This window comes from Anguilla anguilla, chromosome 3, assembly GCF_013347855.1.
Source record: "Anguilla anguilla isolate fAngAng1 chromosome 3, fAngAng1.pri, whole genome shotgun sequence".
Taxonomy (NCBI): Eukaryota; Metazoa; Chordata; class Actinopteri; order Anguilliformes; family Anguillidae; genus Anguilla; species Anguilla anguilla.
This window is the reverse complement of record NC_049203.1, coordinates 57,532,606-57,558,867: the sequence shown is the minus strand read 5'-3', so window position 1 is coordinate 57,558,867 and position 26,262 is coordinate 57,532,606. Positions and strand designations below refer to the sequence as shown.

General features: G+C 39.5%; 5 protein-coding genes across 5 annotated transcripts; 4 read left to right on the top strand and 1 right to left on the bottom strand.

Annotated features, from left to right (window-relative positions):
* Window positions 1-87: 87 nt before the first annotated feature.
* fis1 (fission, mitochondrial 1) lies at window positions 88-6,074 on the top strand. Its single transcript, XM_035408895.1, has 5 exons — window positions 88-223; window positions 2,027-2,159; window positions 2,499-2,575; window positions 3,202-3,307; window positions 3,721-6,074. The coding sequence occupies exons 1-5, from the start codon at window positions 179-181 to the stop codon at window positions 3,816-3,818; spliced, it is 459 nt and encodes a 152-aa protein (XP_035264786.1). The 5' UTR covers window positions 88-178; the 3' UTR covers window positions 3,819-6,074.
* Window positions 6,075-8,262: 2,188 nt separating this feature from the next.
* On the top strand, window positions 8,263-11,531 carry cldn15a (claudin 15a). The gene is made up of 5 exons (XM_035411006.1): window positions 8,263-8,664; window positions 9,562-9,726; window positions 9,938-10,019; window positions 10,400-10,507; window positions 10,841-11,531. The coding sequence occupies exons 1-5, from the start codon at window positions 8,448-8,450 to the stop codon at window positions 10,938-10,940; spliced, it is 672 nt and encodes a 223-aa protein (XP_035266897.1). The 5' UTR covers window positions 8,263-8,447; the 3' UTR covers window positions 10,941-11,531.
* A 402-nt stretch (window positions 11,532-11,933) lies between these two features.
* On the top strand, window positions 11,934-19,795 carry dnajc3b (DnaJ (Hsp40) homolog, subfamily C, member 3b). Its single transcript, XM_035410053.1, has 12 exons — window positions 11,934-12,457; window positions 14,039-14,149; window positions 14,682-14,806; window positions 14,928-15,002; window positions 15,310-15,453; window positions 15,598-15,779; window positions 15,980-16,099; window positions 16,266-16,371; window positions 16,460-16,580; window positions 17,606-17,738; window positions 17,973-18,121; window positions 18,573-19,795. The coding sequence occupies exons 1-12, from the start codon at window positions 12,298-12,300 to the stop codon at window positions 18,713-18,715; spliced, it is 1,569 nt and encodes a 522-aa protein (XP_035265944.1). The 5' UTR covers window positions 11,934-12,297; the 3' UTR covers window positions 18,716-19,795.
* Window positions 19,783-22,656, bottom strand: naa38 (N-alpha-acetyltransferase 38, NatC auxiliary subunit). The gene is made up of 3 exons (XM_035410055.1): window positions 22,470-22,656; window positions 21,385-21,553; window positions 19,783-20,665 (listed from the first exon to the last, which is right to left on the bottom strand). The coding sequence occupies exons 1-3, from the start codon at window positions 22,512-22,514 to the stop codon at window positions 20,553-20,555; spliced, it is 327 nt and encodes a 108-aa protein (XP_035265946.1). The 5' UTR covers window positions 22,515-22,656; the 3' UTR covers window positions 19,783-20,552.
* A 146-nt stretch (window positions 22,657-22,802) lies between these two features.
* Window positions 22,803-25,520, top strand: LOC118223470 (cytochrome b5 domain-containing protein 1). Its single transcript, XM_035410054.1, has 4 exons — window positions 22,803-23,073; window positions 23,319-23,395; window positions 23,508-23,726; window positions 24,126-25,520. The coding sequence occupies exons 1-4, from the start codon at window positions 22,953-22,955 to the stop codon at window positions 24,354-24,356; spliced, it is 648 nt and encodes a 215-aa protein (XP_035265945.1). The 5' UTR covers window positions 22,803-22,952; the 3' UTR covers window positions 24,357-25,520.
* Window positions 25,521-26,262: the final 742 nt, after the last annotated feature.

Genomic DNA, 26,262 nt, shown 5'->3' with positions numbered 1-26,262 from the left:
TGGTTAAGAACATGAAACACTAACATTTCAGGCTCGAGATCATTTTGTGCGTTGAAAACGTGTTTTTGTTGATGTACAGACTGTTTAAGCTCCACTTTTCATATTACGGTAATACGCCATGTGATTCTGGGTAAAGGGTCGTCTTCCGGTGTGAAGACAGTAAAGTATTTCCGGAAACATGGAGGCTGTTGTGAGTGAAGTCGTTGCTCCTGAGGACCTGTCGGTAAGCATTATCATTGCGTTATCATATTGAGACTGTATCGTTCCAAGACTATAGGACGTATTAATCCCGAATAAGGAGAAAATCTTGGTTAATGCAGCGAGAGGAGGACATTTTAGAGGTAGTGTCGCCACCAAGTAGGCCTAAGTTAACATCAACAGTCGAAATGTTCACAAATCCCAAGACGGTATCATCAGAATTGATTGTTATTATGGACATTTGTTACGTTACGCCTTCAAATGAACTGGTAAGGTTCAGACAAATACGACATTGGCTGACCTTACTTTAGTTTTTTCATAGACATTGCATTAGAGAATACACTCCGCACATCCTCATAAATGATGCTATCGATAGTTAACGTGATAATTCTGCATACATATTGCCAGTTTTGTTTAAGCTGCATGGTTTTATACAGTTGACATCGAATGGGGCTCAGTTTTCGTGGTTTACACAACACTGGATTAGAAATGTTAACTTACTAACACAGTTTAGCAGAAAGATTTATCAAGTCAGTGACGATGCATTCGTTTTCATACTAGAATATTCCTCGTTGATTTGACGAGACGCGTGACTGTGGCGTCAGCCCATTAAAGGGATAGTTTTTTTTTTTTGAATCAGAAACATTTCGGTTTTCGTGTATGTTTTTGATTGGCACACAATTTTTGTATGCGATGAAGATTGTTTGTTTTAGATACTGACTAGCTACCTTGGATCTTGTATCAGGGCATTCATGGTCTCGTGGTCTAAAAGAAGTTTCAGGTAGCCTAACTCATAAGCAGCTTGTTGTTCAGCGGCGTCGTGCCTCTAGATATTTTACCTGTTTAAAGTAACTGATTTTTCTTTAAAAATTATATGCATGCACATCTTATTTTTGCTTGGAACCATTTCCTATCCCCAAATAACCTGTCTTCATTACATTACATTACATTACATTACAGGCATTTGGCAGACGCTCTTATCCAGAGCGACGTACAACAAAGTGTATAACCATAACCAGGAACAAGTGTGTTGAAAACCCTAGAGGGAAGTACAGTTCCAAGTGCAGGGAGTGACTACATAGTTTAAGTTGGACCCTGTAGGTTAATCTGATCAACACAAACAAAAGCAGCAACAAAGCAGTCTATGCAAATAATACAAGCAATAATTAAGTAGGCCATAGTGCAATAATTAAGATAAACAGCTTACCTCGCTACAAACCTAAGCTTACATAGTCGACTAGAGACTATAGGGAGGTAGGGAGGGATGGGGAGAGGTGCAGCCTGAAGAGGTGAGTCTTCAGTCTCGGGAAGGTCATTCCACCATCGTGGAGCCAGAACAGACAGGAGACATGACCAGGAAGCGCATTACTACACGGGTCCTTTGGAATGAAGACCTTTCCATGCTTGTGTTTTATGTTTATAACAGTGAAAAAACGCTGTTAAATTAATATACTATGTGTAAAAACATACCATTGCTTTCCAAGCTATTTTGAATGGTATTTTATTGCTTTAGACCAAACCCCTGAATGTCCTGCTACTGTTGCAAAACTTGTAAAACAGGTAGTCTGACTCTTACCATGCAAATATCTATGGTCGCACAGACCAACTGCGGCTGCAAATCCAGAACCTATACTAAAACTGAAATATAAAAACACACCAGAAAGTGAAGTGTCCCTTTAAATGCTTGGTGAATTGTAGGGACATGTGGGTGGTGTGATAAGATTAACAGGTCTCACCATTTTAAAGGTGGGATTATACATATAATGAATTTTCATTATGTTGTGAATTACCTGCCCCTTGCCAACGAGTTACTTTGTCGGTCTTTCAGAAATTTAAGAAGAAGTACGATGGGGAATTGGCTAAGGGGAGCGTGTCCAAGGAAACAAAGTTTGAGTATGCTTGGTGTCTTATTCGGAGCAAGTACTCTGAGGACATCAAGAAAGGAATAGTGATGCTGGAGGGTGAGTATGGAATGCTGTGAATATCCATGTCAACGGGGAAAATGTAACAAAATAAATGTCATAACGTTTATACTTGAAACGTTAATGAATGTGTTTAAAAGTTCTTATGAGAACAAAATGGGGAATTTCACCTGTTTAAATGTTTGCAGATTGAGCTATGCTTATTTTAACATCAAAGGGCTAAATTGAGTCAGTAATGGTAATTAAAAATAATTTCTAAATTGGAATATTGTTGAAAATATGCTGTAATCAATTTGTCTGTGTTTCCGTGGTGTCTTATATGTAGTTTTGATTTTATTTCTGCTTGTTTCCTTATTAATTGGATTTAATTTTTCATAGAACTGGTTCAGAAGAGCTCAAAGGATGACCAAAGAGACTTCTTATTCTATCTATCTGTTGCAAACTACAGACTAAAGGTGATATATGCCAGTTGAGACTCAAACTCTCAGAATTAAGTTAATCTACAGTTGGACATTAATTAGTCTCTCAGGGACTTTGCAACTGCAGTGCATTTGTCTATGGTTGTGCAAATTTCTACTCTCGCTGATTTATATACACGGCATCCCTGAGGGCTGTATGTACACCAGTATATTGATTGCCCTTTTCAACCATTTGGTTGGTTCCAATTAATTCCCGTCAATTTGGGAAATTAACTGAAATTCAGTTATTAAGAAATCTTCATATGACATTAAAGGCATTTTTCAATTTGTGACTTTAATTTCAGTTCATTTCCTCAACTGACTGAATTGAATTTTAATCAACTATAACCAGATTGTGTTGGATTAAAATTTGGGGGAAAAGATGATAAGGGAAAATGAAGATAATGAAATGAAGCAGTTCATTCTGCGGTACATATTTACATTAGGAAAAGTCATCTCCCTAGTCACAGTCTGTATAATGTTAATGGTAAATAGTTTTTCTTTTAATGTGTACATAATGCTTTTCCTATTTTGTCTGTTGTATATTGCATTGTATGCATTTGTGGCTGTCCAAATGCAAATCATTTATCTGATGGAAACTCTCTGCTTTTTGATGCCGTTAGGATTATGAAAAGGCTCTGAAGTATATCCGTACTCTGCTCAGAAATGAACCAGGGAACACGCAGGCCCTGGAGCTGGAGAAACTCATTGACAAAGCCCTGAAGAAAGGTAACGGGAGGAGGATGGATGGATGGTGGTGGTGGAGGGGGTATTATAAAGGGACAGGTGTCCTGCAGATCAAGGGTATGATGGAATGACAGGGTGTGATGGTCAGTAGTCAGAATTGCTGTGTGAATGAGCATGCAAGCAGCTGGAATGTATTGGAGAGGGATACAGCATTGTCATTGATAGGTATAGCAGCATTGTCATGCTCTTGAAGGGTGTGGCTATGGGAGGATGTGGCTTTGGAATAAAAGGGGAGAGAATAAGGGGTCAGTCCAGGGGTTGCAGAATAATTGTCAGCAGAACAAATAAATGAATTATTAGTTTATTCTAAGTTCAAGAACAACAGAAGCTAGTGCAGATTAGTTGGTAAGCATCTGATGATCCTGACTGGATTTGTTCTTTTCTGGTTCACCCAGATGGATTGGTTGGAATGGCGATCGTCGGAGGAATTGGCCTGGGCGTGGCTGGTTTGGCTGGCCTCATCGGTTTGGCTGTGGCAAAGACCAAATCCTAATAAGAAGTGGGGAGGTGTCTGGCTTTGTTAATTCTTCCCTTCTACAGAAGACTGTAATGCCTCCTTGAAACCTTCCTGCAATTACAAATTCAGACTGGACCAGGGTCAGTTCATATAAGACCAGTTTGATACAGTTTGAATGCTTAGCTCATCCCAACTAAATTGTTTTTTCCTCACAATGTTGAAGTTCATTTCGTGTTAAAAACTAAAAAAACTGGGAGTGGCATTTAATGATACAGAGATTTATGAGACTTTGTTTTAAAGTATGTTAATGGTTTATGTTTGCTGTCCAGCCTACATTTTTCAATTTCAATTGAATTTAAATAAATTTATAATCTTTTGGGGCACACATTCATGGCAGCCATATTATAAATGTGTTACGTTTTCAGAGTTTAGTGTTATCATCACCCCCCTGGGTGGCTGAAATACAATAACATTGCCATCAATTGTCTACACCTTGTTTAAAGTAAATAGAAAGCTTATAGAAGTAAATTTATATGATAAGGTTGGTCATTTATAGTGTACTAAAATGGTGAAAAGAATAAAAATTTCTAGTTGGTTGAGCTCTGAACTAATTTAGCCATTTTGGAAAAGAAAACAATGAGGTTAATTTAAGATTCATACATTTGTTCTTATTTTGTGAGTAACTCCTCCAAATATGACCCTCTTGTGTATAACTGGGCCTGTTTCTCCTAACTTCGAGGCCTTGACTGTGGTGCGTAGCACAGACTAAAACTTTAACAGGAGCACTAAAATTTGAGTGGGTCATATAGTTTGTTTGCAGTGGCTTAATATGCTGTCAGCAGGTGGTCAAACATTGGCCATGGAAATAACACCTTCACCCAAGCCCTTAAACCCACATGAGTTGTTTTTGCTACATCACATATTTTAAGATAATATTTAATAAAATCAGTGCCCAGACCATGCCGTTCTCTGTTTTGCACAGTGCAAAAAAAAAAAAAAAGACAGCCAGACAGATTTATAAACTGAATATGCTAGGCTGTCTGAATTGGCTCTTAAATTGTCTACACAAACACCTGGTGTTAGGCATACTTATTGGAGTGGCAGAAGCCGGTATGTATGGCAACAGTGTCTTGTTGATTAATCAAACGGACCATGAACATTTAGGGCTAATTAATGGGTGTTCTGTTATGCTAACATGGCATACACTACGCATGAATATTATGGTTACTGGTAGAATTAAACTATAACCCATGTATGCTGAATTTATAACTATAGCTTTTGAATGTACTCATTAAATGGTAGCAGAAAGTTTTGGGCAAATTTCTAAACTTTTATACAAGGGATACATTTGCTTCACTAGAAACGCGTGAATTTTGTGTTTGCGATATGTAAGGTGTCTTCATAAGTGTCATTGGAAATTTGATTATATTAGTGTAGTTCTGTTCAGGTGTCCCGTTATGTTATGTGTATTGATCAGTCAGAGGTGAGTGCTTTGACTTTCCCAAAGTAAGAAAGCCCAGCCAAGCAAAAGTCTCATACTTAAGAAGTGTTGGGGCCCCATTGTAGACTGTCAGATGTGCTTCGGGACACTCCTCTCTTTTTTTGAACACCCTGTCTTCCCCCATTTGTTGCACATTAGACTCAGTCTGAAATTGACATCAGCAGCTGCTGGAGATCTTTTAACCAGCAATCACAGGAACTCAAGTTGTTCCTCTTAGTTGCTTCACAGTTTCACTCAGTTGACACAGATTATTATTATTATTTTTTTGTAGTTCAGAATGTTTTGCAGCCATTTGTTTTTGAGGAAAACCAGTAAAGTTGGAGATGTAAGCAGCTTGGGTATGTGGATGTGTTTGAAGAGCCGCAATGTGTTTGGTGTAGCCTGGGGTAGGAGACATTATTAAACATTGAATCATTTTTCTTCTGGTCACCCCTAGTGCACAGTGAATGAGATTCCTGTGAAGAAGCTGTATATTAGTCTCCCATGAGAATGATGTTCAATGTTTGTTTCAAGGGAATTACATAATTTGAAACATTACTGTTTTCTTTTCAAAACTATTCATTTAGCATATTGTTTCAGAGCTTATTTATACCATAGATAGAAAGTTATTTGATTATTGGAATCCCACTACATATTGTAGAAGTCAATTGAAAGTAAAGTGTGAATACTAGCAGTGTCACAGCAGTGTGATTGATTTCTGCACCTTCGAAGGATGAAGTGTGTTGCCAAATGTAAGTTCCTGGATATTTGTTTGATTTGTTTGTTTGTAAATAAATATTTTATGCACTAAATACATTTGTGCTTGTTTGCATTTTTCCTGCATATATTAAGAATGATACAAATTAAACCAGTTATTATTATTATATTATAGCCATTGTTTGTTCAGATTTTTGACTTATGTAGAATATACCTGGTACCACAATGCAAATAGCACTAACCTATTTAGTACACGGGAGAAAAGCAAATCAAAATGAGAAAACTATGCACATTATAGTATGAATGTGGATCTGTCACATTGCCTTTTCTTTTAGATGTACTTTGTAGCACTGAAAAGCATATATTGTTACCATAATCACATCTGCAAAATTAATGTAAAAATAATGTTGAATGTTAATGTTGTTGAATGTTTTGTTCTCACCTTTGTGAACCAGTGAAGACATTTTCTAAAGTTGATTGTTCAACCGAAAGTTGACTAAAGTGGGCAGTTTGGCATCCATACTTTAAAATGACTCAAGTTCCTGGTATACTGCTCTATAAAGTACATTTGTCAGTTATAATGTTCATAAAGTGCATAACTGATAAAACTTAACCTGGGCAAAAGCACCTTTACCTGATTGGGTTGTCAACACATGACGTAGAGCTCCTTTATGCTGATTATGGCTGATTGCTTGTGCCCAGGTTATGACACTTATGAGACATAACACTCTCGCATCTGTAACTGTGACTCTACTCAAGTCATGTAATATGCCAGGACTGGGGGGGGGGGGGGGGGGGGTGTTGAGACAGTATACATATTTTTTAAAAAGCAATTTTGATATTTGCAAGTAGGTACCAGAAACAGTGCATCAGTCTGGAAGAACTGATTCTCACCCGGAATACAAACTGTACATATCCATAATAACCCGTTTATGCTACAAGATAAAAAGCAATGTTAAATACTAACAAGAGTCAGCACAGTACAAGCCAAGAGGTACAAATCGGGCAATAAAAACTGCACCTTGATAAAGAACAGCCTGCTATAAACCTGACTGAGCAGAATCTATCCCTTTCATCTCTTTTTCTATTCCAGGTAAATAATCGGAGCAGATGGAACTGGGTGAATGGAGGTCGGGGTTTATCATTGACACAGTTGTTGCTGATTTTTGCAGGCCATTCATGTTGAGTGCATTATGATTATCTGTGATTCTGCTCTTGAATTCTGATATCATTGATGAGTATTGGATGTAATTTCTCATTGTCTGAACACTTTGCCTGGAGGTATGTCTCATGAGTCTGAACAGTCTTCATCTCCTCCGTCTGTAGATTCAGCAGCTGAACTCCTCAGTTAACCTAATGAAAGACAACCCACCATTATTGTCCCGTGATTGTTGTTTTGGCTCCCAGAATCCCTCTGGATTTAATTAGAGGCTATTGTACTATTCCACAATGCTGTGTGTGGACAAAACCATAATATCCACAAGAATGTTTTTTGCATTTTTTCCCCTTACACCCACATTTTACATCTTACCTGATCATGGAAGCTCTTATCAGATATTGTCAACTAAACATATTAGGTGTGCTCATATCAGGGACCTTCTTAAACATGCATTAACTCCCATGGGAAGCTTCATGGGGAGGCCTTCCAATCTTTTTTCTGGAAATTAGGGAGGGGGTGGGGATGGGAGCACATTGTCTGTGACAGGCCTGTTTTTCTATCGATCCCCAATAGACTCCGACTCAGTACAACATTGCTCATTCATTCAGTTCTCCTGTGTGAACCCAGAATCACAAAAACATCCAGGGTAATAGTTAAGTATGTGAAAGCTTAAGTAGAACTCAGTTCCCCTGAATAAACAGCTCTGTCCCATTTTCATTGTAATTTATTGAATGCTTTGCATAACTAGTATGACAACTACAATGAATTGGTGCTATGCATTATTAACAATCGTGAATGACAAAGTAAAATGCAAAGAAATAGAAATATGCATTATTTTATGAATAGCGTTTTTTCTAAATGCACCGGAAACACCTGCAATTTTCCCTAAGTGATAGCACGAGATGAAAAAATACTAGGCAAAAGGACCATGCTGTAAGCGATCAACACTCCTATATTTCGTTTTTTATATTGCTTTCACGTTCAAACAGACATATTAATGTGCATAATATGGAAGTGAGAAAGTTATCACAGACATCATTTGAACATTGGACTTTCGTGACGATTTGTCTCCCGATACACACCTGTTTGCTTTCAAATGGCTACAGAGAATAAAACAAGGGAAGGGAGGGAAGAGAAAACCATAAATCATTGATCTTTTGCTCGCAGACCAACTTTGCATTAGCAACAAAATCCACATATATAGAACAAGCACCAGCGAATTAACCCACGGTCAACCCTGACTCTACCAACAGAATAAAAAAGAGAAAGGCCAGGGGATAGACAGGTGGCATAACTTAAAATTCGAACAATGGACCCCGTTATAGAAGTTGTTGGTTTTTTACTTGGTTTTTTGGGCTGGGTGATGGTGGGGATTGCTCTGCCGAACCGTTACTGGAAAGAATCGACTGTGGACGGCAGCGTTATCACAACTTCAACCATTTACGAGAACCTATGGATGTCCTGCGCTTCAGACTCCACGGGTATCCACGACTGTCGTGAATTTCCTTCGCTGCTTGCCCTGTCCGGTACGGAACACACTACACTTCTTAGATGACTGTGCAAAGCTTTGTTCTATAGTATATGATTTGTGTATTATATGATAATTCTAATTGTAATAAGCCCGCCCAACCATCGCTGTCATTGATTCGACCATAATGTATAATTCATTCAGAATTCATCAAAATGTTTTCCTGCAAAGTAAAGTGCGAATAGACTAGACCAAGTAAATTAACTATTAGAACATTTAACCCTTATGTTCTGTTTACTTATTAGCACCTGTGAAACTGTTAGTCTGGGTCATATGTACCCAGGACATTATTGGGATTTTAAAACAATACAGAAAAAAGTCTATATATTATCTTTATCTCAGTTACAAACAATATAAATAATATATGGTCAATGCTTGTTACCTCTGCTAGATCACATTTAACAACGAAAGTGTAATCATTTTTGTGATGAAGATGTTTATATTAAAAAATGCATTATTATGAAGGCATGGCTAATATTGTACTAATATTTAAAATATATAAATATATAGGCTAAGAATAATGGTAATTTAATAATGTCTTTTAATAATTTAATAAATGAAACATTTATTCCAAGATCCTGTTCTCTTGTGAAAATGCGTAAATCTTTCTTATCTGGGGCAGACAGTTCATTAGGAAGATGTTAAACTTATTATATTATTATAGACCTACTCGGAGCTAAAATATGAATATGAGTCATAAATCGTAACACGTTTCCAATGGTTGTCCCTGTGAACCTTATGAAGCGGTCGTTTTAATTCGCTAGGCTACTAACCGCAGTTTGAGGTGTAACACAGATTACGCGTTGCTATAATTACGTGCATATGTTAAGTACTACAGTCATCCTGCACTTCCCATTAATATTTCACTTATGGTTTCTTTCCCATTCCCTCAAAGGATATTTACAGGCGTCTCGCGCACTGATGATCGCTGCCATAGTGATGGGGACTTTTGGGATTCTTGCGACAATGGTAGGAATGAAGTGCTCCAAAGCAGGAGGAGAAAATTATATTCTGAAAGGCAGAATTGCTGGCACTGGGGGTGTGTGCTTTTTGCTACAAGGTAAGGATGGAACGGTAATTATCGTCTTTCAACAAGTCAATCAACGCGCACAAACGGAGTAAATATTGCCATACCTTTGCTATTAAAAACTTAAATGTCTGCATTTCCCCGTGTATTTGGCTCGCTAGTAACCGGTTGCTGCTTTATTTATTAGCAAAGAACCGAGTTTATACCGGAAAAAAACGTATTTTATCCCTCTGTGAAACCTCAGGTCTGTGTACTATGATTTCTGTGTCCTGGTACGCCTTCAACATCACCCAGGAGTTCTTTGACCCGTTCTACCCCGGGACAAGGTAAGTGTGTATATGAGGGGAAAACATTGTGTTTTACGTGTTGCATGAGTGCCCCCTGCTGTATTATCACTGCACCTACAGTTTCACCTCAAGTTTTCTGTGATGTTACGTTTTTTATGCATCATTTTCTCCTCTTAGGGGATTTATTATTTAATATTGTAAGGGCATGTTGTAACATACAGTACCTATACAGTAACACTTATACTTTGTGTTATACTGACGTTATACTGTCCGTCATACAATATGTACAGATTATGATTGTTATTTTGACTAACACACTGTGTTATTTAATGTTTAATGTAATGGTGAAGGTGCACTGTAATCTACTCTGCTAAGCTCTGAGTATATTCAATGTGGTGCATTTGTTGTATTATATGTAGGTTTGAATTTGGGGAAGGTCTGTATATCGGGTGGTGCTCAGCTATATTAGCCATCTGTGGAGGATCATGTCTGTTGTGTGCCTGCAAACTGGAGCAGTCTGATGATACGTGAGTTCAGTAGCCTAGCCTGGCCCAGCCAGTTTATGCCATCGATATAAAGTGTGCCTGTCTACTTTATAATTAATGTGTTTTTCTGTGTGTGTGTGTGTGTGTGTGTGTGTGTATTTGTGAGAGACTTAATTTTCGTATATGTATGTGTATTTTTCCTCTGTTTATACGTTCCTGATGTATGTCTGCTTCTATCTGAGGGTCATTGTATCTACCAAAGAGAACCTGTGTAATTGTCAGTCTGCATATGTGTCTTTTTATTGGTTACTGTATGTATTTATATTTTTGATGTACATCCACTAATGTTTGCCTGTATCCTTGTCTGTTTGTCAGTCCCTACATGTACCAGCCTAACAAAGGCACAGTGTATTCAGCAGCTGTCACATCACAGAGGGGTGCCACCAGCCCATATGACAAGAATGCGTATGTCTGAAGGAAAGGCCTTACAAATATGCATGGGTCAATCACACCTGCTCTGCATGAACCAGACAAAAACCGCCAGCTGTACACCTAGTTGATATTGTTCAATTAGTCCACATCACATTTTTTGGAAAAAAAAAGTCCCTTATTGACAAATATATTATTTTTTTTATATACTAAAAAAAAAACTTAATAAAAACTGAAAAAACAAACAAACAAAACAACAACAACAACAACAAAATATAAATAAACAGTTTGTTATGTTGTATAGTTGCACTGCAAAAGAATGATATGACTTGGTCTCATATCTTTAAAGTTTACACAAACTGTAATTTGCAGATTCATGTTTTGATAGTTTCATGTTTTCATCTTTGGTAGCCTAGTACAAAGGGAAATCCATACACAAATCTTAATAACTTTGAAGGAATTGATGAGTGTACATGGCAAAATAATTCCAATCCAAAGGTGTATCATTTAATATATGTCTTGCTATGTATTATCGTTTTGTTTCATACTTGTTTTAAATATTGCTCTCAATTTACACACCTAGAGAGTCTGGTCTTTAAGAGGCTTAAGGTCAAAATAAAGGAATGTTCAAACTTTGTAGATTTGTAGTGGCCTATTTATGTTTTTATATATTTCATTTATTTATTCATTTCTCTTTTAATAAATCCCATTGTTGAAGTTTATTTGCAAAAAATAATTAAATCTTCCATCCTTTTACGATTGATACTCCCATGACCGTATGTGCACTGGTGTGATTGTGACAAGGCAACTAACATATACATTGTATAAATTAGTTAATTGGGTATTATCCACGTCTAGTTCGGTACTTTGATTTGGATATCACAGTGGTGAGGAAGAAAAACCAGATACCGCAATTACACGCCCTTCAACAACACCAGGATATGCTTGAAAATGTCAGAACATCCCGCACAGAACACAAGGGGAGGTGCCATTCAGTTTTTAAAAAGCTACCAATGGGGTGATACCACGTTTGTAGCCTAACGCGGATGTACGGGAGGTCGCTGATGGAATACAGAAGTAATGCAGACAGGCTCGAGTTACTAAAGCGAGGCTCTCAAACAGCAAGGGGCGAAGTTTCGCTTGAAGTTCAGAGTTGACAGCTGCTAGCGACACTCACTGTTAAACCACGTCAGACGAAACGAGAGTAATATAGCTATTGTATACCCCATTATAAACAAGGTTAACGATTTGCGAGGAGATACCTTCGGAAGAGAGCCATTGTGGTTGCGTGGGAACCTTAGATGAAGGTCCCACTTAAACAGTCGGAAACTTTACAATCGCGTACCATGGTCTGCATTTCTTTTGCCAAGATGGACAGCTAGCTATCAATAGCTGTTTTGCTAATGTTATACGGGGTGTATTTAAATACTTTTTCATTATCAGCGTTTGAGCAGTCTTACACAGGAATGTTTCTGACTATGGAGTCGAAGCGGCGGAAAGGTCTGAGCGGTGTGCTCTCTTCCTTGTCGCTGCTTTGTGTTGTGTTGGACCTACAGCTGGACGGTAAGTCGAAAGACCCAGTTAAGCCATGCAATGCGGAAGGTAGTTAACTACCTATCTGCATCCATTCAAAGAAAGTTTCAGTTTAAGGATATGACATTCGATCTAAACTGACATCGCGGTAAGATTATGCAGGGGATAGGAACCAACCCTTAGGCACAGTGCTGATCTACCTGTTTTGGCGTCATTAGCTAGCAAGCAAACCTTCATAGCTAACAAATAGCCTACTTCTCATTCAAGTTTGTCGAATAGTAATACTTAATCAAAAGAGACAGAATGGGGTAACATTACATTATTACACATTTATTATATCGTATGAGTGATTCATTGAATGGTAAGTGATGGGCTGTAATTTCGATATGCTGTACTAGCTAGATAATCTAGCTAGCCAAGTAAACAATAATGAAAATACTCGTATTATTGTATTGTGCTGTGTTACCATTACAATTATCTGAGTTCCACTATCTCCTGACCAAGGACCTGCGGTTAAAGACTGCGTAGTTGTGCTCATATATTATTCAACGCAAATATTTCGAAGTACGCAAATACACAGTTGCATGGGTGTGAGTTGTCTGATCTTGATTGAGCAGGGTGTAACACTTGGCGCGTTTGTATTTCCTAGTATAGAGTCAATCCTGTTTGGTTTCATTGGAGATTCATGTCAAACAATATCGGTTCCAGAATGACACACTTCGTTTTTTCCATTGCCCATTGAATTACTGCGCGCCTAAACCAAGAATTCCCCACGCCTGGATCTGGGGTCACACTTTTTTGAATGCTTCTTTTCATTTTGCTGAGTTCTAATGTAGTAAAGGTTTCAGTCGTTAACAGAATATTGCTGTAGACTTTATTTAACATGTCACTGCAGTTTTTATATAGTAGATATAGCTTGTTGGAATTCTTTTAAAAATGTATTGTAACAGAACAACACAGGTGAATTAACGTTATTTCTAATAATTTTAATTACTTGTATCTGAGGCCCTTCATTAAGAATACAATTAAATATATCACCTGACACTATTTTGAGTAGAAGGGACTCTTAAATGTTAGAGCTGCTCTAAAATTTTTTTAGGTTGCAGGCCTATTTGAGGTATTCTGAATGTGCAAAGATCTAAAGATGAAATGGCCCCTCTGTGTGCAGCACCAGGGGGTTCCCGGATGGGAACTGTTGTATAAAGAATTCAGCAGTGGATTGGATGTGCTAACCAAGAGCCCACAAAAAATTATTAACTGGAATTAATGCCACCGTACATGGTGTTCACACGGGACGTGGGTTGGGAAACAATGACCTGAATTATTCGGATTATTTTTGTCTTGTGTCAATCGAAAGTCCATCGCATCGCTCCTTGCTTCATACTGAACAATGTTTGTTTGTTACCTAGCTTCGTGGACCTGATGTAATTGATTGAAGTTGACTACATGTAAATGAAAAGAAAGCCTCATTAGTTTGCATATAATTAATTCTGTTTATATTGAATAAAGCTGCATAAAAGGCTGTGCTTATCATGTGCTACAGATACATTCTCTTTCACTTCAGAGTAGATGTAATGCAAGCTTTCTGCCCGTCACTCCTCTCTGTTGAAGGTGTCTTGGGGGCCACACATGTGGAGATTGAACATCACTTGGAGATGGGCCGCAAGCTGCTGGCAGCAGGGCAACTAGCAGAGGCTCTTTCCCACTACCACTCTGCTGTAGGTGAGAGGCAACCCCTTCTCCTTGTGGCACACACTCGCACACTCACTCACTCACACACTCACACACTCACTTGCACACTCACACACTTGCACACTCACTCACTCGCTCACTCACTCACTTGCAGGCAGTGATTTGGAAAGAGAAAGCAGTGTCTGAACTGGGCCTCACTGTAAAATTCAATAAGAACAGCCGTGCCTAGAAATCTGATACATTACTGAGGGCATCAGCACCTCTTAATACACCTTGAATTGCAATGCCCTTGCAAACAAAAGCTCCAGTGAATGTAATATAATGCTAGTACTGAAACGGACTGATTCACGAACTCATTATATTCTCTAGTGTCAGACCAGCATCGCTGAACAGCCACAAACCAAAAACTCCTATCCAGGAAATTAGGACAGTGTAACTAGAGACTTGACCGGATTTCTCACACATTGTTTAGCTTTAGCGGCTCCTCAAAGATAAGCTGTCTTCTTCTGTTTTTGAGGCTGACACAGTGTGTTTTCTGTCTGTGCTGTGTGACTGTACTTAGAGGGTGACTCTAAAAACTACTTGACGTACTACAAGCGTGCAGCAGTGTTTCTGGCCATGGGCAAGTCAAAGTCAGCCCTTCCTGATCTCACCAGAGCCATCCAGCTCAAACCAGACTTCCTAGCTGTGAGTTTCTCCTTTTAGTTGATATGTTTACATCGATGCAATGTTTTGTGTGGTGTTTGGAATACTGTTCATTATCGTGGTACCTCTCTGGTACGTGCTCTCATTCTGTCTCTGTCTGCAGGCTCGGCTTCAGAGGGGAAATATCCTTCTGAAGCAGGGCAACACTGAGGAGGCCAGAGAGGACTTCCGGGCTGTGGTGAGTCTAAACTGACGGCATCTCCCTGCACTCTCAGTCTGTCATTTAGAGCCTTTTGCCTGCATCGTCATCATATTGTTTAACTCGTCTCACTTTCCTCCCTCTAATCTCCTGTCTTACCTTCTGTTCTCCTCTCCCTCTTCTTTTTTGACTTTCCCTGTGCTTCTAATCGCTATCCCTTTCCATGTCTTCTGTATCTCTTCCACTCGCCACTCATTTTACTTCCGTTTCCCCTCTCTATATGTCCTCTCTTTCCCCTTCATCATCTCTCCTTCCTCCCTGTCCTCCCTTTCCTCTCCCTCCACAGTTGGAAGGGGCCCCAGACCAGGCAGAGGCTCGTGATCAGCTCCTGAGAACCGAGGAGCTAGAGGCACTGCAGGAAGAGGCGCACATCGCCCACCTGCATGGGGATTACCAGGCAACTGTCTCCGTGCTGGACCGTGTCTTAGAGGTACTGAACTAACACACTGAACCAGGCCAGAAAGGGACTTATCTTATCTCATACTCAACCTGATCAGATTGCTGATCGTTCTTCCAGGTATTATTTGAGGTTTGTAAAACGGTCAAAGCTTTGGTTTTTGTCTGACTCGGCCAGCTCTCCCCCTGGGACCCAGAATCCCGGGAGCTGCGTGCAGAGTGCTACATCCAGCTGGGGGAACCGCGGAAAGCCATCCAGGACCTGACGCCCACCACCCGCCTGCGCAACGACAACCGCGCAGCCTTCCTGAAGCTCAGCATGCTGCACTATAGCCTGGGGGAGTACCAGGAGGCCCTGAAGTAAGCTCCTGCTGCATTTGTGTGTGTGTGTGTGTGTGTGTGTGTGTGTGTGTGTGTGTGTGTACGTGCATGTTTCTCTGTCTGTCTGATTGTCTGTCTGTATGCCTGTCTTGCTCTGTGACCACTATACTGAGCTGCCATCAGCCTTTGACAGTCTCTCTCCTTCCCTCCCTGACTCGTCCCTCTCTTCCATCTCTCAGCCATGTCCGTGAATGTCTGAGGCTTGATCAGGATGATAAAAACTGTTTCTCCCACTACAAGCAAGTGAAGAAACTCGGCAAGCAGATGGACTCGGCCGAGGAGCTCATCTCTGAGCAGAGGTGAACGAGTGCATGCTTGGACCATATGTCTATATCTCTGTGACCCTATGAACATCGATATCCTGATTTAGTGACACTTTCATTCGGGAATCGGGTTTTAACATTCAGTTTTATTGTAACGTGCCACCTTAGCCATGTTGTAATCATAACAAATACATGAACCCAGGTACCAGGAGGCGATGGAGAAATACGAGTCGGTAATGAAAACTGAGCCCAACATTCCCTTCTACACAAACAAAGCTAAGGAGAGGATCTGCTTCTGTCTGGTCAAGGTCAGTCCCATTACCTGATTCTCTGGATCTGTGTGGGCTGTTCTGGGGTGACGCACACTGGTACTGACGCATGCTGACCTTTGCTTAGGATCAGAGGGCTTTGGAGGCGGTGGATGCGTGCTCCGAGGCCCACCAGAGAGACCCCCGAAATGTCAACATCCTCAGAGACCGAGCAGAAGCCTACATCCTGAACCAGGACTATGAGAAGGGTACACTTCACCACTACTGCGTTACACTTTGCCTCACACTGTCCTGGGATTAGGGACATTGAGGACATTTGGCACACTTTTCCATCTTGGGTCATGTTCCATATCTCTTCAGTTTTATAGTAATCTCAAATCAGCACTCAAATGTGCAGTCTGTCACACCACAGGCAGCCATTTCAGAGGCACAGCTATGACTAGTTGGTTTGTTTTCAAAGTGAAGTAGTTAATGATTTCTGCATCAGGGTACGCTGCAAGGACCAGCATGCAGAATCCCTGGCCCCTTTGCTGGTAACTGCAAAAAAAACTTACCCAATAAAGCTGGAGAGTTTTAGTTAGAGCTTTTTAGCACATACATTTATTAAGGGCAATACAGAAATTATGACCTCTACATCGTTCTCAGGGTCAAAACAGTAAAAATGAAAGCAGCCATGTGGCTGAGGAAAGTATTTTACATAAACGGTTACTTTATATGCATTTAGCCAACTGCCATAGACAAAATCTATCAGCACAAGTTGATAGTCCAACAAAGTTTATATCTGTATTCAAGCCTGAATGTTTTATTAGCTGGAGTTATTTTTAAGGTTATTTTCAACACTGTTGATGTTTAATAGCTATAATTTTGTGCCTTTTTAAAATTATAGCAACTCCTATTATTACCATGGGAGTAGCTAGCGCAGCAGACGCCAGACTGGTTGTGCAGTGCTGTAAATTGCATGAGCTTCCATGTTTGACTCAAATCCCCGGTGTCCCAACATCAAGTGCAAAGCCAGTTAAAGTGGAATGGTTGCACTAAGCTCAACATATCAGTAACCAGCATTAATGGTTATTGGGGTATAGAACAGATTTCTGCAGATGACCTTGCACACCAATGGCATATGGTCAGTTTTGAATTTTCATCTTGTAATTAGTAAACTTCTTTCACCCAATACTTACCAATGATGATGACCAGTCTTTACTATTGTACTAGAGTGACTAACATTTATGTCTCTATTGTTCTCTCTCTCTTCTTCACTTACTCCCTCTGATAGCTGTGGAGGACTACCAAGAAGCCCGGGAATTTGACGAGGAGAACCAGGAGATTCGAGAGGGGTTAGACCGAGCACAGAAGCTGCTCAAACTCTCCCGCAAGAGGGATTACTACAAGATCCTGGGAGTGAACAGGTAAGCTGTGCTTGGACAGTGCAGGGGTTATTCTAAAATAACCTTGTTTCCTCTTTTCAGTGCTGGCCACTGATCAGTCTTCTGTAAGTGAGTATTGTTTAGAGATCTGTGTGCTGCTGAGTGGAAAAGCATGCCAATTTTGAATCCAACTAGTCAGACACAAAGAATGTTTTTTTTCCTCAAGTAACTTGCTTAAAAATGTTTTGCATTATCCTCATGTCTTGTTTACCACAGAAATGCAAACAAACAGGAAATCATTAAAGCGTACAGGAAGCTGGCTCAACAGTGGCACCCTGATAACTTTCAGTCTGAATCAGAGAAGAAGGAGGCAGAGAAGAAGTTCATTGACATTGCCTCTGCTAAAGAGGTGCTCACTGACCCAGGTATCTCTTTAATTGCTTTTCCAAACTGTACTCCCAATTTCGCTCGATCTGGAATGTGCAGTCATATTTGTAGGCTTTTCCCATCCCTTCAGCCAGCCCCACTGAGGGAGAGCACAGAATGAGTGTATTCTGAAGTGTGTGCTTTCCCTGAGCTGCCTGCCAGCTGGGCTGCAGTCATTGGATCAGAGCTGGTATACTACAGGCACCTGATCAACTACAGGAATCCCTACTGCATAATGAGGCAGACACCCTCCTCTCCTGGTCAACGCTATAGCAAATTATGTATTGACCTAGTGAGACTCCTGTCTGCATTTGGACACACATCGGCACAGTCAGGATTAGATTGCAGACTGTGGGCCACGTTACTGCACAGGTTAGCTGGTTATTTTAAAGTGAATAGTTTGGGGGCTTATCCTATGACTTCTCATCATTCTCATCTCCTTTCTGGCAGAAATGCGACAGAAATTTGATGCAGGGGAGGACCCCCTGGACCCCGAGAACCAGCAGGGAGGTGGCGGGGGGCAAAGTTGGCCCTTTGAGTTCAATCCTTTTGGATCTGGCGGAAACTTCCACTTCAAATTCCACTACAACTAGTGTGAGGGGGAGCAGGGACAGAGGAGCTGTGAGGGAATGTGGGAGTGAAGAAGAGAGGAAGATGCCGAAAGCTGACGATAAAGACTGGCGGAATGAAGGAGGCGTGTTAGAATTTGGATTCTTGAATTTACAATGGACTCCTGTGAGACTTTGGAGACTTGGCCCACACTGACAAGACATTTGGGGGTGGAACTTTTTACAGACAATACCGCAGATCTGTTATGTCTGCAGTTACCTAAGAAACCCTAAGCAGAAGAGATGAGGATGAAGCCACACACAAACAAGTCCTCTCGAAGGCACACATGACCTGTGCCCAAGTGTCCAGCCCCCAACCAATCAGGATTTCCATTTTTGTCTTTGTGCCATCCGCTCACTCCAGTGAGCGCTTTCATTGTCCATTTCTTTTTTTTAAACTGCAAAACCATGCGCACATGCTTAGAAAAATCAACAATGAATGAGTTAGTGGTCAGGTGTTACTTTGAGTTGAACTGTAAATTCATACAATCCCCTTCTTTTACTTCTCATATTGTGAAGTGTAGAGAGTAAGAAGGACACTGATAGTGAGCTCTACGTATTTCGGGGAGGAGCTTGACAGTGTTGCATCTGTTACTTTTTTGTTGGACTGGGAAATTGGCACTTATTCTTTTTTCCTTTTTAAAATGTAACCACTCCAAATCCAGCCCCTTATCTTTTTAGTGCAATTGCCTGTGTTCACAGAATTAATATATCAAACATTTGGGAGGAAATTTAACTTAGTCAAACTCAGTTTAACGGGGAATTTGTTTTTACATATTTTTTTATTGTTGAGAACACAAAATGATTGCAGTGGTTAAAAGCTTTGGAATAGATTGGCTTGCACCCTTTGAGTGATCTTGGTTAAAGGTAATTCAATTTAGGCTACCCCAGCAGGTTTTATGGCCCCAGAACACGAGTTACTGAACTTGATGGCTTTCTGTGGATTATAACATGAGGACTGTTTCTAGTTTCATTTTATGTTACAATGTTTTCGTAAGGAAGGGAGAACAACCTTTTGGAATGCACTCCAAAAACAGACTATTAAAAACAGCTTGAGAACAAAAATATTTGTTTATTTTAAGCAGAATCCACTTGGGACACACTTAAGAAAAATTGAGTGATTACCATTCTGCCAAAATGCACTGAAGTGCAGTGAAACATATTTAATGGTCTACATAAACTGACCAAACAGATTGTCGGAAATAAACATTAAATATGGGTACAACATAATTCCTTATAATAAGGGTTCTGATTATAGACTAAGCTTGTGGCATTCAGGGGATTTCAGTTCACTTTCCTGTATTCCAAGTCCTATTGATTAAGGTGGCATGTCACTTAAAATGTACCTGTGACTGCGCACCCCATCAGAACATAAATTTAGTCTGAGCTTCTATAAATTAAATTACCACCCTTTTGTAATATAATTTAAAATGTTTATTTTCAATGTAATAAACAGAAGGTTAAGGTTGTTGCTAAAAATGTGCAGAGAATCAAAACACACACACACACACACACACACACACTCTTTTTGCCTCTGGAAAACATGCTTAAGTACACAGTTCCTATATGCAAAGTAGTATGGCTGGGTCCAGTTTAGCTTATGCTGAATAAGGGTTGGGCGTATATGGTAAGCTGTCCATAGAATTGCTATGCTCTTGAGCCTGTATAAGCAGTTCTGTGTGTGTAGACTGCATCAAAACTGGACTTGCACCCTTTGTAGACAGCCAGTTAATGTCAAGTTTTCATGAAGGGCAGCCCTGCACCCTGTCAGGGTTTTGCGGGTGGCCATGTCCTTGAGTCACCGGCTGCCCCTACTGCTCCTTCAAATGACCCGTGGGCTAAGCAGGCTGTCAGATTCCACCTCGATGGAGACCACATGGTGGCCAGGAATCATGGCTAGGCCAAGCACTCTGGGCTCCCCCTGTGAGAAGGAATCTGAATGGGGAGAAGACAGAAGAGACGACAGTTACCAACATAGATCATCTTGCCTAAAAGCTGGATTTCACACCTAAGAATGTATGCTTTGCATGCTTACAAGTAAAGTCACTATGTTTATTAATGCACACTGATATTTCTTTCAGATATAGAGGTGTTTTTAGGTGTTTTTGCATTGTGTGTTCCATAATTGTGAATTTGAATCATTTATCATACACTCACGAATCCTCTGACAATCATGGATGCTGAGGCAAAAGGTAGATTGAACAAAACACTTTCCACAATCTGTTAAATCCAATCCACACAACTTTAATACAATAACCAAAATATGACCTATGTTACAAGTAATTATGGGCCAGATTACTTACCTGCTAAACTAAAACCATAAAACACTTTCACTTGTACTTTTTCATATTAATTACAAGCAATTTTCCATAATGATATTCAGTAGAGCAAGTATTGTTTACGTATTAACTATCCCAAATATACTGTAACTTAGGATACTGAATTTCCATTTAATTCAAATAACGAACAAGGACATGAAATCACATTGTGTTTTTTCTTGAAATCAAGAAAAATTGAATCAGGAAAAACTGAAAATGCCATCACTTTTCTATAACCACACTGTCTCCACAGAAACAAAAGCTTGGGCGAATTACTGACAGACAACATCTCTGTCCATATGCTGGGTGTTTATTTTAAAAAATAAAAAAAAATACCTGTGGATTTAAGAAATTCCTGCGCAGACCCGAGAATGACGTTGCAGTCACGGTCGGTACAGAGAAATAGTCCCACCAGTGTCCGTCCGTCTGTCATGCGGATACGCATGCTCTTGTTCAGCAGGTTCTCCAGCTTTTGACGAGCCAGTGAGGGTCCTACCGCCTCCCCCTGATATCACAGACATTGAACCATTGAAAAGAATTAAGATACATAAAATTCCCAGAAGTTTAATTCACCAGCCGTTTGAACAATATAGATTATGATCCTCTTTCAGCTGTTTTCTTAATTGATTTCTTGGTGGTTTTGAGGTAGATGCACTGCAGTGCAGGTACCAACAAAAAGCCACTTTGGCGTCCAAAGTTAAATTGCCACACGGCACACACTGCCTGCTCATTTTACATAAAATGAGAGTGGAGCCGGGGTAGAGAGCGATTAAGCTGATCATGAATTTGTTGAGGGCTATAAAATAAAAAAGAACAATGGTAAAATAGATGCCTGTACTTAGCCAAGACGTTCTCGCGTTTTGAAAAAAATATGGCACAGCTAGTGAGTTTGAACAGTGCAAGGTGAATAAATATGGCTAGACAACAAGTTTACTTTATTAGTTTACTTACATTTGTTGGAATCGCGAGACAGGATTCTAATAAGTATGTCGATAATGTATATATTAAATAAATATTTCAAATTCTGTGTAATTATACGTTAAAAACTGACATTGTCGCCTGTGCCATAATAGCACTGCAGTAATTTTTTATTTTCTTCAAACCGACATCGATGTGTAGTCTAACTTATAACGTTACTTACGCAACGCTAGCGTGATTTAACAGCTTCCGACGTTATCATTTATTTTTTCTGAGTAAACTAGCTACTTTTAAAAGTGTTACAGACCATTTGTTTGTCAGCTTCATTCGTGACAGCAGTCCTGTAATTTCAATTGGTAGCTAGTCTAACTATTTCGTATTCAATTTATGCAGTTTTTAGTGCTATCATACTAGATTGTTAGCTAGCTAACGTTAGCTAAATTATGACAGGTGTTAAAAGTGACCCACAAATTCAATCAAAGCGCATTCTCTTAATATCTTACCGCATTATGCATAGCCGTGCCATTCTCTTCATTCATCGCGGCCATTTTTTAGTTTTATTTCGCCTTCAGGGTAGTAGAGCCTATTTTACTGACGGACCAGCTTAATTTAGTTGAGTTGCATCATGGGAACTGCAGTACACTCCAAACAAATGCGAAGGCATTATTTTTTATCCTGCTTTGTAAACAGTCACCATTTAACATTTAACGAGGTCTTACATGAAGCCGAATATATTTTAAAAATCACATATCCCTTGTGATGCATTTGTAAAGGCGCAGATGAAATACAACATCCAAAAGTCTGTGAAATGCTGGTGGCGGTCACCACAGCAACGAAGCGAGAAGTTACATACAGACAGTTCTGCAACGCCTTCCTGAAACGTATGAAGTGGCCTAATAGTCTTGAATTTTGACTTATGTTAACCATTTCAGTGTATAGCTACCTTCATCCACATGCATATGCGTAAGGTCTAATTTGTGAAAATAATGCACCGGCCAAAATATTTTACTCCGAATGAAGTCTCGCTACACAACACAATTGGAGACATTTGGGTGTCATACCTAGGAAAGGTTCGTGACTTGACGCCGTTAGTGAATGAATACAAAGGTAAGTGTTTACAAAATGTCTTTTGCTGAAACATAGTGTCAACAGTTTTTTTTACTGAATTGAAATTTATTTCTTGTACTGCTATGGTGGCTAAAATGTTTTCCACCTTTTCAAATAGCTCTAGGAGTTTTTAAGATCTTTATTTTAATGAAAAAGTATCTTTAGTTTTGCTAGAAATGTTGGGAGCTGTTTCGTCCACGGGGGTTCTGAATGAGCCATGTCAGCAGTTTTTTTTACTTTTCAAGGTGATGTGCTTCTAAAGCCTATGATTGAGTGTGCTGGAAAGGACATCAGCCACTGGTTCAACCCGAAGACAGAAGATGTGAGTGAGAAGTTGTCACCATAGTTAATACATGTGTCAGAATTTTTGGCCAGTCTTATTTTCAGCACTGTATTCAGTATGTTGGTGTTGTAAAATTCATATTTTCACTCAGATTCAGACCCATGTGGACCCCTTGACTGGTTGCATGAAGTACTACACACCCAGGGGGCGTTTTGTACACGTGCCCCCTCCCTACCCCTGCACTGACTGGGCCAATGACTTTGGAACACCATGGTGGAGAGACAAACGCTATGAGATTGGGCTGCTGTCAGCCAAGACGAGGTGGATTCGTATCATCAACACTCTCACCTCTCAGGAGCAGAGTTTGGAGGTGAGCTAACAGAACACCAGGGGGTGCTCTTGCTGCAGGGTTAACTCTGAAGCAGGCTGAAATATAAAGGTCTCAGTATCCAGTACTATGGAACTGAAGACCTTACTGCTCAAAGATAAAAATTTAAATCTGAATGGCCTTAAATCTGAACCGCACATACATGCACAGCAATGGCTATTACTAGAATCAGTTTAATTAAAACACCTGAAGTAAAAGGATAAACTTTGTAAGAAGTGGAGGTAATTTAGCTGCATAGACCTAAATTTTACTTGTCATCACTAGCCCTGTAGCAATCTAACATCAGAAGATGAGTTTGAATCTCAGGTGTGACATGACTTGTACCCTTGAGTAGGGTGAAAGCCTAAATTCATACTTCACCTTTCCTGCTCTCTTGGCCAGGTGTGTTCTGAAGAAACCCTGAATGAGATTCTGCAACGCTACCTGTACTACAACTCCCACGCCACAGGCTACACCTGGAAGCATAACGGTGTCACCCTGGACATGAGCAAGACCCTAAATGAAAACAACATCCCAGATGAAGATGAAGACTTCTACAACAATCGCATTGACCGTGACCTCTTCTCCCAGTCTATTTGCCTCTACTTCAATGATGACCTCACAGAGTTGTAAGCACAAAAGGAAGACCACAGAAAATGTGTTGTGTGAGGGTAACTGAAAACCAGAATAAGGAAAGAAAACAAATAGCCATGACAAAACATTCTTTTGTCACAATTATGTGAGGTGGTGGTTGGGGGTTAATAGCGACACTTTCCCTACATGTCAGTCCATTCTTCTTTTGTCCCTCTCTTGAATCTCATTTCTAGTTCCTTGTTATATTATTGGGCAATAGGTATGAGGTTTTTTGAATTCCACTTTAACTGGAAAGGCTCTGCATTATATCTGGAAGGAGCATCCTACTTCACACACAAGCATTTAATAGATTTGTGTGTGAGGTAAAATATGAGTGAAGTCCCTATCGTTATACCATAAATATGCACCATCTGTAAACAGGAATTAAGATTATGAATAAATGTGCCAACGTTTTTTAAAATGGATGAACCATCCCAAAATAAAGGAAATAAACTTGCTATAATCATGCTACTCTGTACTCAGAAGTAGCATCCGAGTAGTTATGACAAAAAAAAAATATATATATATATACATGACAAAGTTATGACAAAATATATATGGTAGTTATGACAAAATATTTACCATATTCAGTGAAATGTAGTTTTGTCATTCATGAAACTTAGTTTGATGCCATTTTATGATAATTCAGCCTCAGATAGCATGTGATGAATTTCAGGTGACATTATTTAATCTATAACTACAATATCTGTGTTTTTCATTCACTTATATGCATACTGTAATGAAATAAAACAGTGCAATAACTATGAAATAACAGTGTAGATATACGATTGTACTAAAGAAGCTTTAAGTCTATCATAAAATCACAACTGATCATGTTTACTATGGAATTCGCAAAAGGCGAAGGGCTCCACCCCTCTTCCGCACCTCTTGCTTACTACTCCTGTCTCAACTAGGGATGTTTTACACTTGTAAAATAAAATTTTTCTTATTCTGAAGTCTGTTAAATGTATTGAATCACATAAATTGAGGTCCAACAGTTCCCCACATTTACTTGCTTCACTCACACTATGTATTTGACACATTTTATGCAAGACCTTCATTACCACCCTAAATGTCCATATTATAATCATTCAAGTACAGTTTCTTCCTCAATGATTACTTGTGAATTATGTATTGTACAATAAAAGGTAAAATTTCACTCAATATCTAACTCAATGTGCAATTTGTTTATTAGAATTAATTGGATATGGACCAAGCATTTGATTTTTAAAATCTCCAGTCACAGTAACAATATGAGCACCTTCCCTTACTTTGATACTCTCTACTTTACTGTGGCAGTGTGTTTGTTTCAATCTGATAGACAAGTAATTGTTAGCGTAGTTGATTGTTTTGTATCAGTGGCAGTTCTCCAGAAGTGTTTTGCTCCTCATCTACACTGTATTACTCAGTTCTCCTTATATGGAAGTTGCAGGGTGCGTCTGACATGCTTTCTGTTCTCTCTAAGCGCTTTATACAAAGTCACCTTGCTCAATGTGGGAACCGATTGTGTGTCAGGTCACTGATTTACTTCAGAGCTGAGAAAACGAGTGTGACAATCTTTTTCCTAACATGTAACGTTCCTACAGGTTTTATTATGTCTTTATAAGTGTTGTGGTTAGCCCATTGTTTGAGTATGTTTCTCTAATATTTCAGTTTATGTGAACCTATGGTTTAGGTTTTAAGATGCTCTGTGCCTTTCCATATTAATTTTTCATTTTCTTTCACTTTCTATTTTAGCTTTTGAAAGTAGTGTTTATGTTTTGCCCTGCCTTTATACTGATTTGGAGTGTGGTACTGATTCTGTGTTAAATTTGGGATGGATTTTTATATGACATATTACTATTATTAAGTAGACAAATTATAAACAAGGCAATCTGATGTATGTCTGGGCATGGGCGCTGCATAT

What these genes read in the sequence shown, in the direction of transcription:
- dnajc3b (XM_035410053.1), top strand. Translation starts at nt 12,298, where the DNA reads ATGTTATACGGGGTGTATTTAAATACTTTTTCATTATCAGCGTTTGAG. An exon ending in TCTGCTTCTGTCTGGTCAAG is followed by an intron (nt 16,372 to 16,459) that starts GTCAGTCCCATT and finishes ACCTTTGCTTAG; the next exon opens with GATCAGAGGGCTTTGGAGGC. An exon ending in GAACCAGGACTATGAGAAGG is followed by an intron (nt 16,581 to 17,605) that starts GTACACTTCACC and finishes TCCCTCTGATAG; the next exon opens with CTGTGGAGGACTACCAAGAA.
- fis1 (XM_035408895.1), top strand. Translation starts at nt 179, where the DNA reads ATGGAGGCTGTTGTGAGTGAAGTCGTTGCTCCTGAGGACCTGTCG. An exon ending in AGGAATAGTGATGCTGGAGG is followed by an intron (nt 2,160 to 2,498) that starts GTGAGTATGGAA and finishes AATTTTTCATAG; the next exon opens with AACTGGTTCAGAAGAGCTCA. An exon ending in TTGCAAACTACAGACTAAAG is followed by an intron (nt 2,576 to 3,201) that starts GTGATATATGCC and finishes TGATGCCGTTAG; the next exon opens with GATTATGAAAAGGCTCTGAA.
- LOC118223470 (XM_035410054.1), top strand. Translation starts at nt 22,953, where the DNA reads ATGCACCGGCCAAAATATTTTACTCCGAATGAAGTCTCGCTACACAAC. An exon ending in TCAACCCGAAGACAGAAGAT is followed by an intron (nt 23,396 to 23,507) that starts GTGAGTGAGAAG and finishes ATTTTCACTCAG; the next exon opens with ATTCAGACCCATGTGGACCC. An exon ending in CTCAGGAGCAGAGTTTGGAG is followed by an intron (nt 23,727 to 24,125) that starts GTGAGCTAACAG and finishes TCTCTTGGCCAG; the next exon opens with GTGTGTTCTGAAGAAACCCT.
- cldn15a (XM_035411006.1), top strand. Translation starts at nt 8,448, where the DNA reads ATGGACCCCGTTATAGAAGTTGTTGGTTTTTTACTTGGTTTTTTGGGC. An exon ending in TGTGTGCTTTTTGCTACAAG is followed by an intron (nt 9,727 to 9,937) that starts GTAAGGATGGAA and finishes GTGAAACCTCAG; the next exon opens with GTCTGTGTACTATGATTTCT. An exon ending in CTGGAGCAGTCTGATGATAC is followed by an intron (nt 10,508 to 10,840) that starts GTGAGTTCAGTA and finishes TCTGTTTGTCAG; the next exon opens with TCCCTACATGTACCAGCCTA.
- naa38 (XM_035410055.1), bottom strand. Translation starts at nt 22,514, where the DNA reads ATGGCCGCGATGAATGAAGAGAATGGCACGGCTATGCATAATGCG. An exon ending in GCACGGCTATGCATAATGCG is followed by an intron (nt 21,554 to 22,469) that starts GTAAGATATTAA and finishes CTGTGATATCAG; the next exon opens with GGGGAGGCGGTAGGACCCTC. An exon ending in GGAATTTCTTAAATCCACAG is followed by an intron (nt 20,666 to 21,384) that starts GTATTTTTTTTT and finishes CTCCCCATTCAG; the next exon opens with ATTCCTTCTCACAGGGGGAG.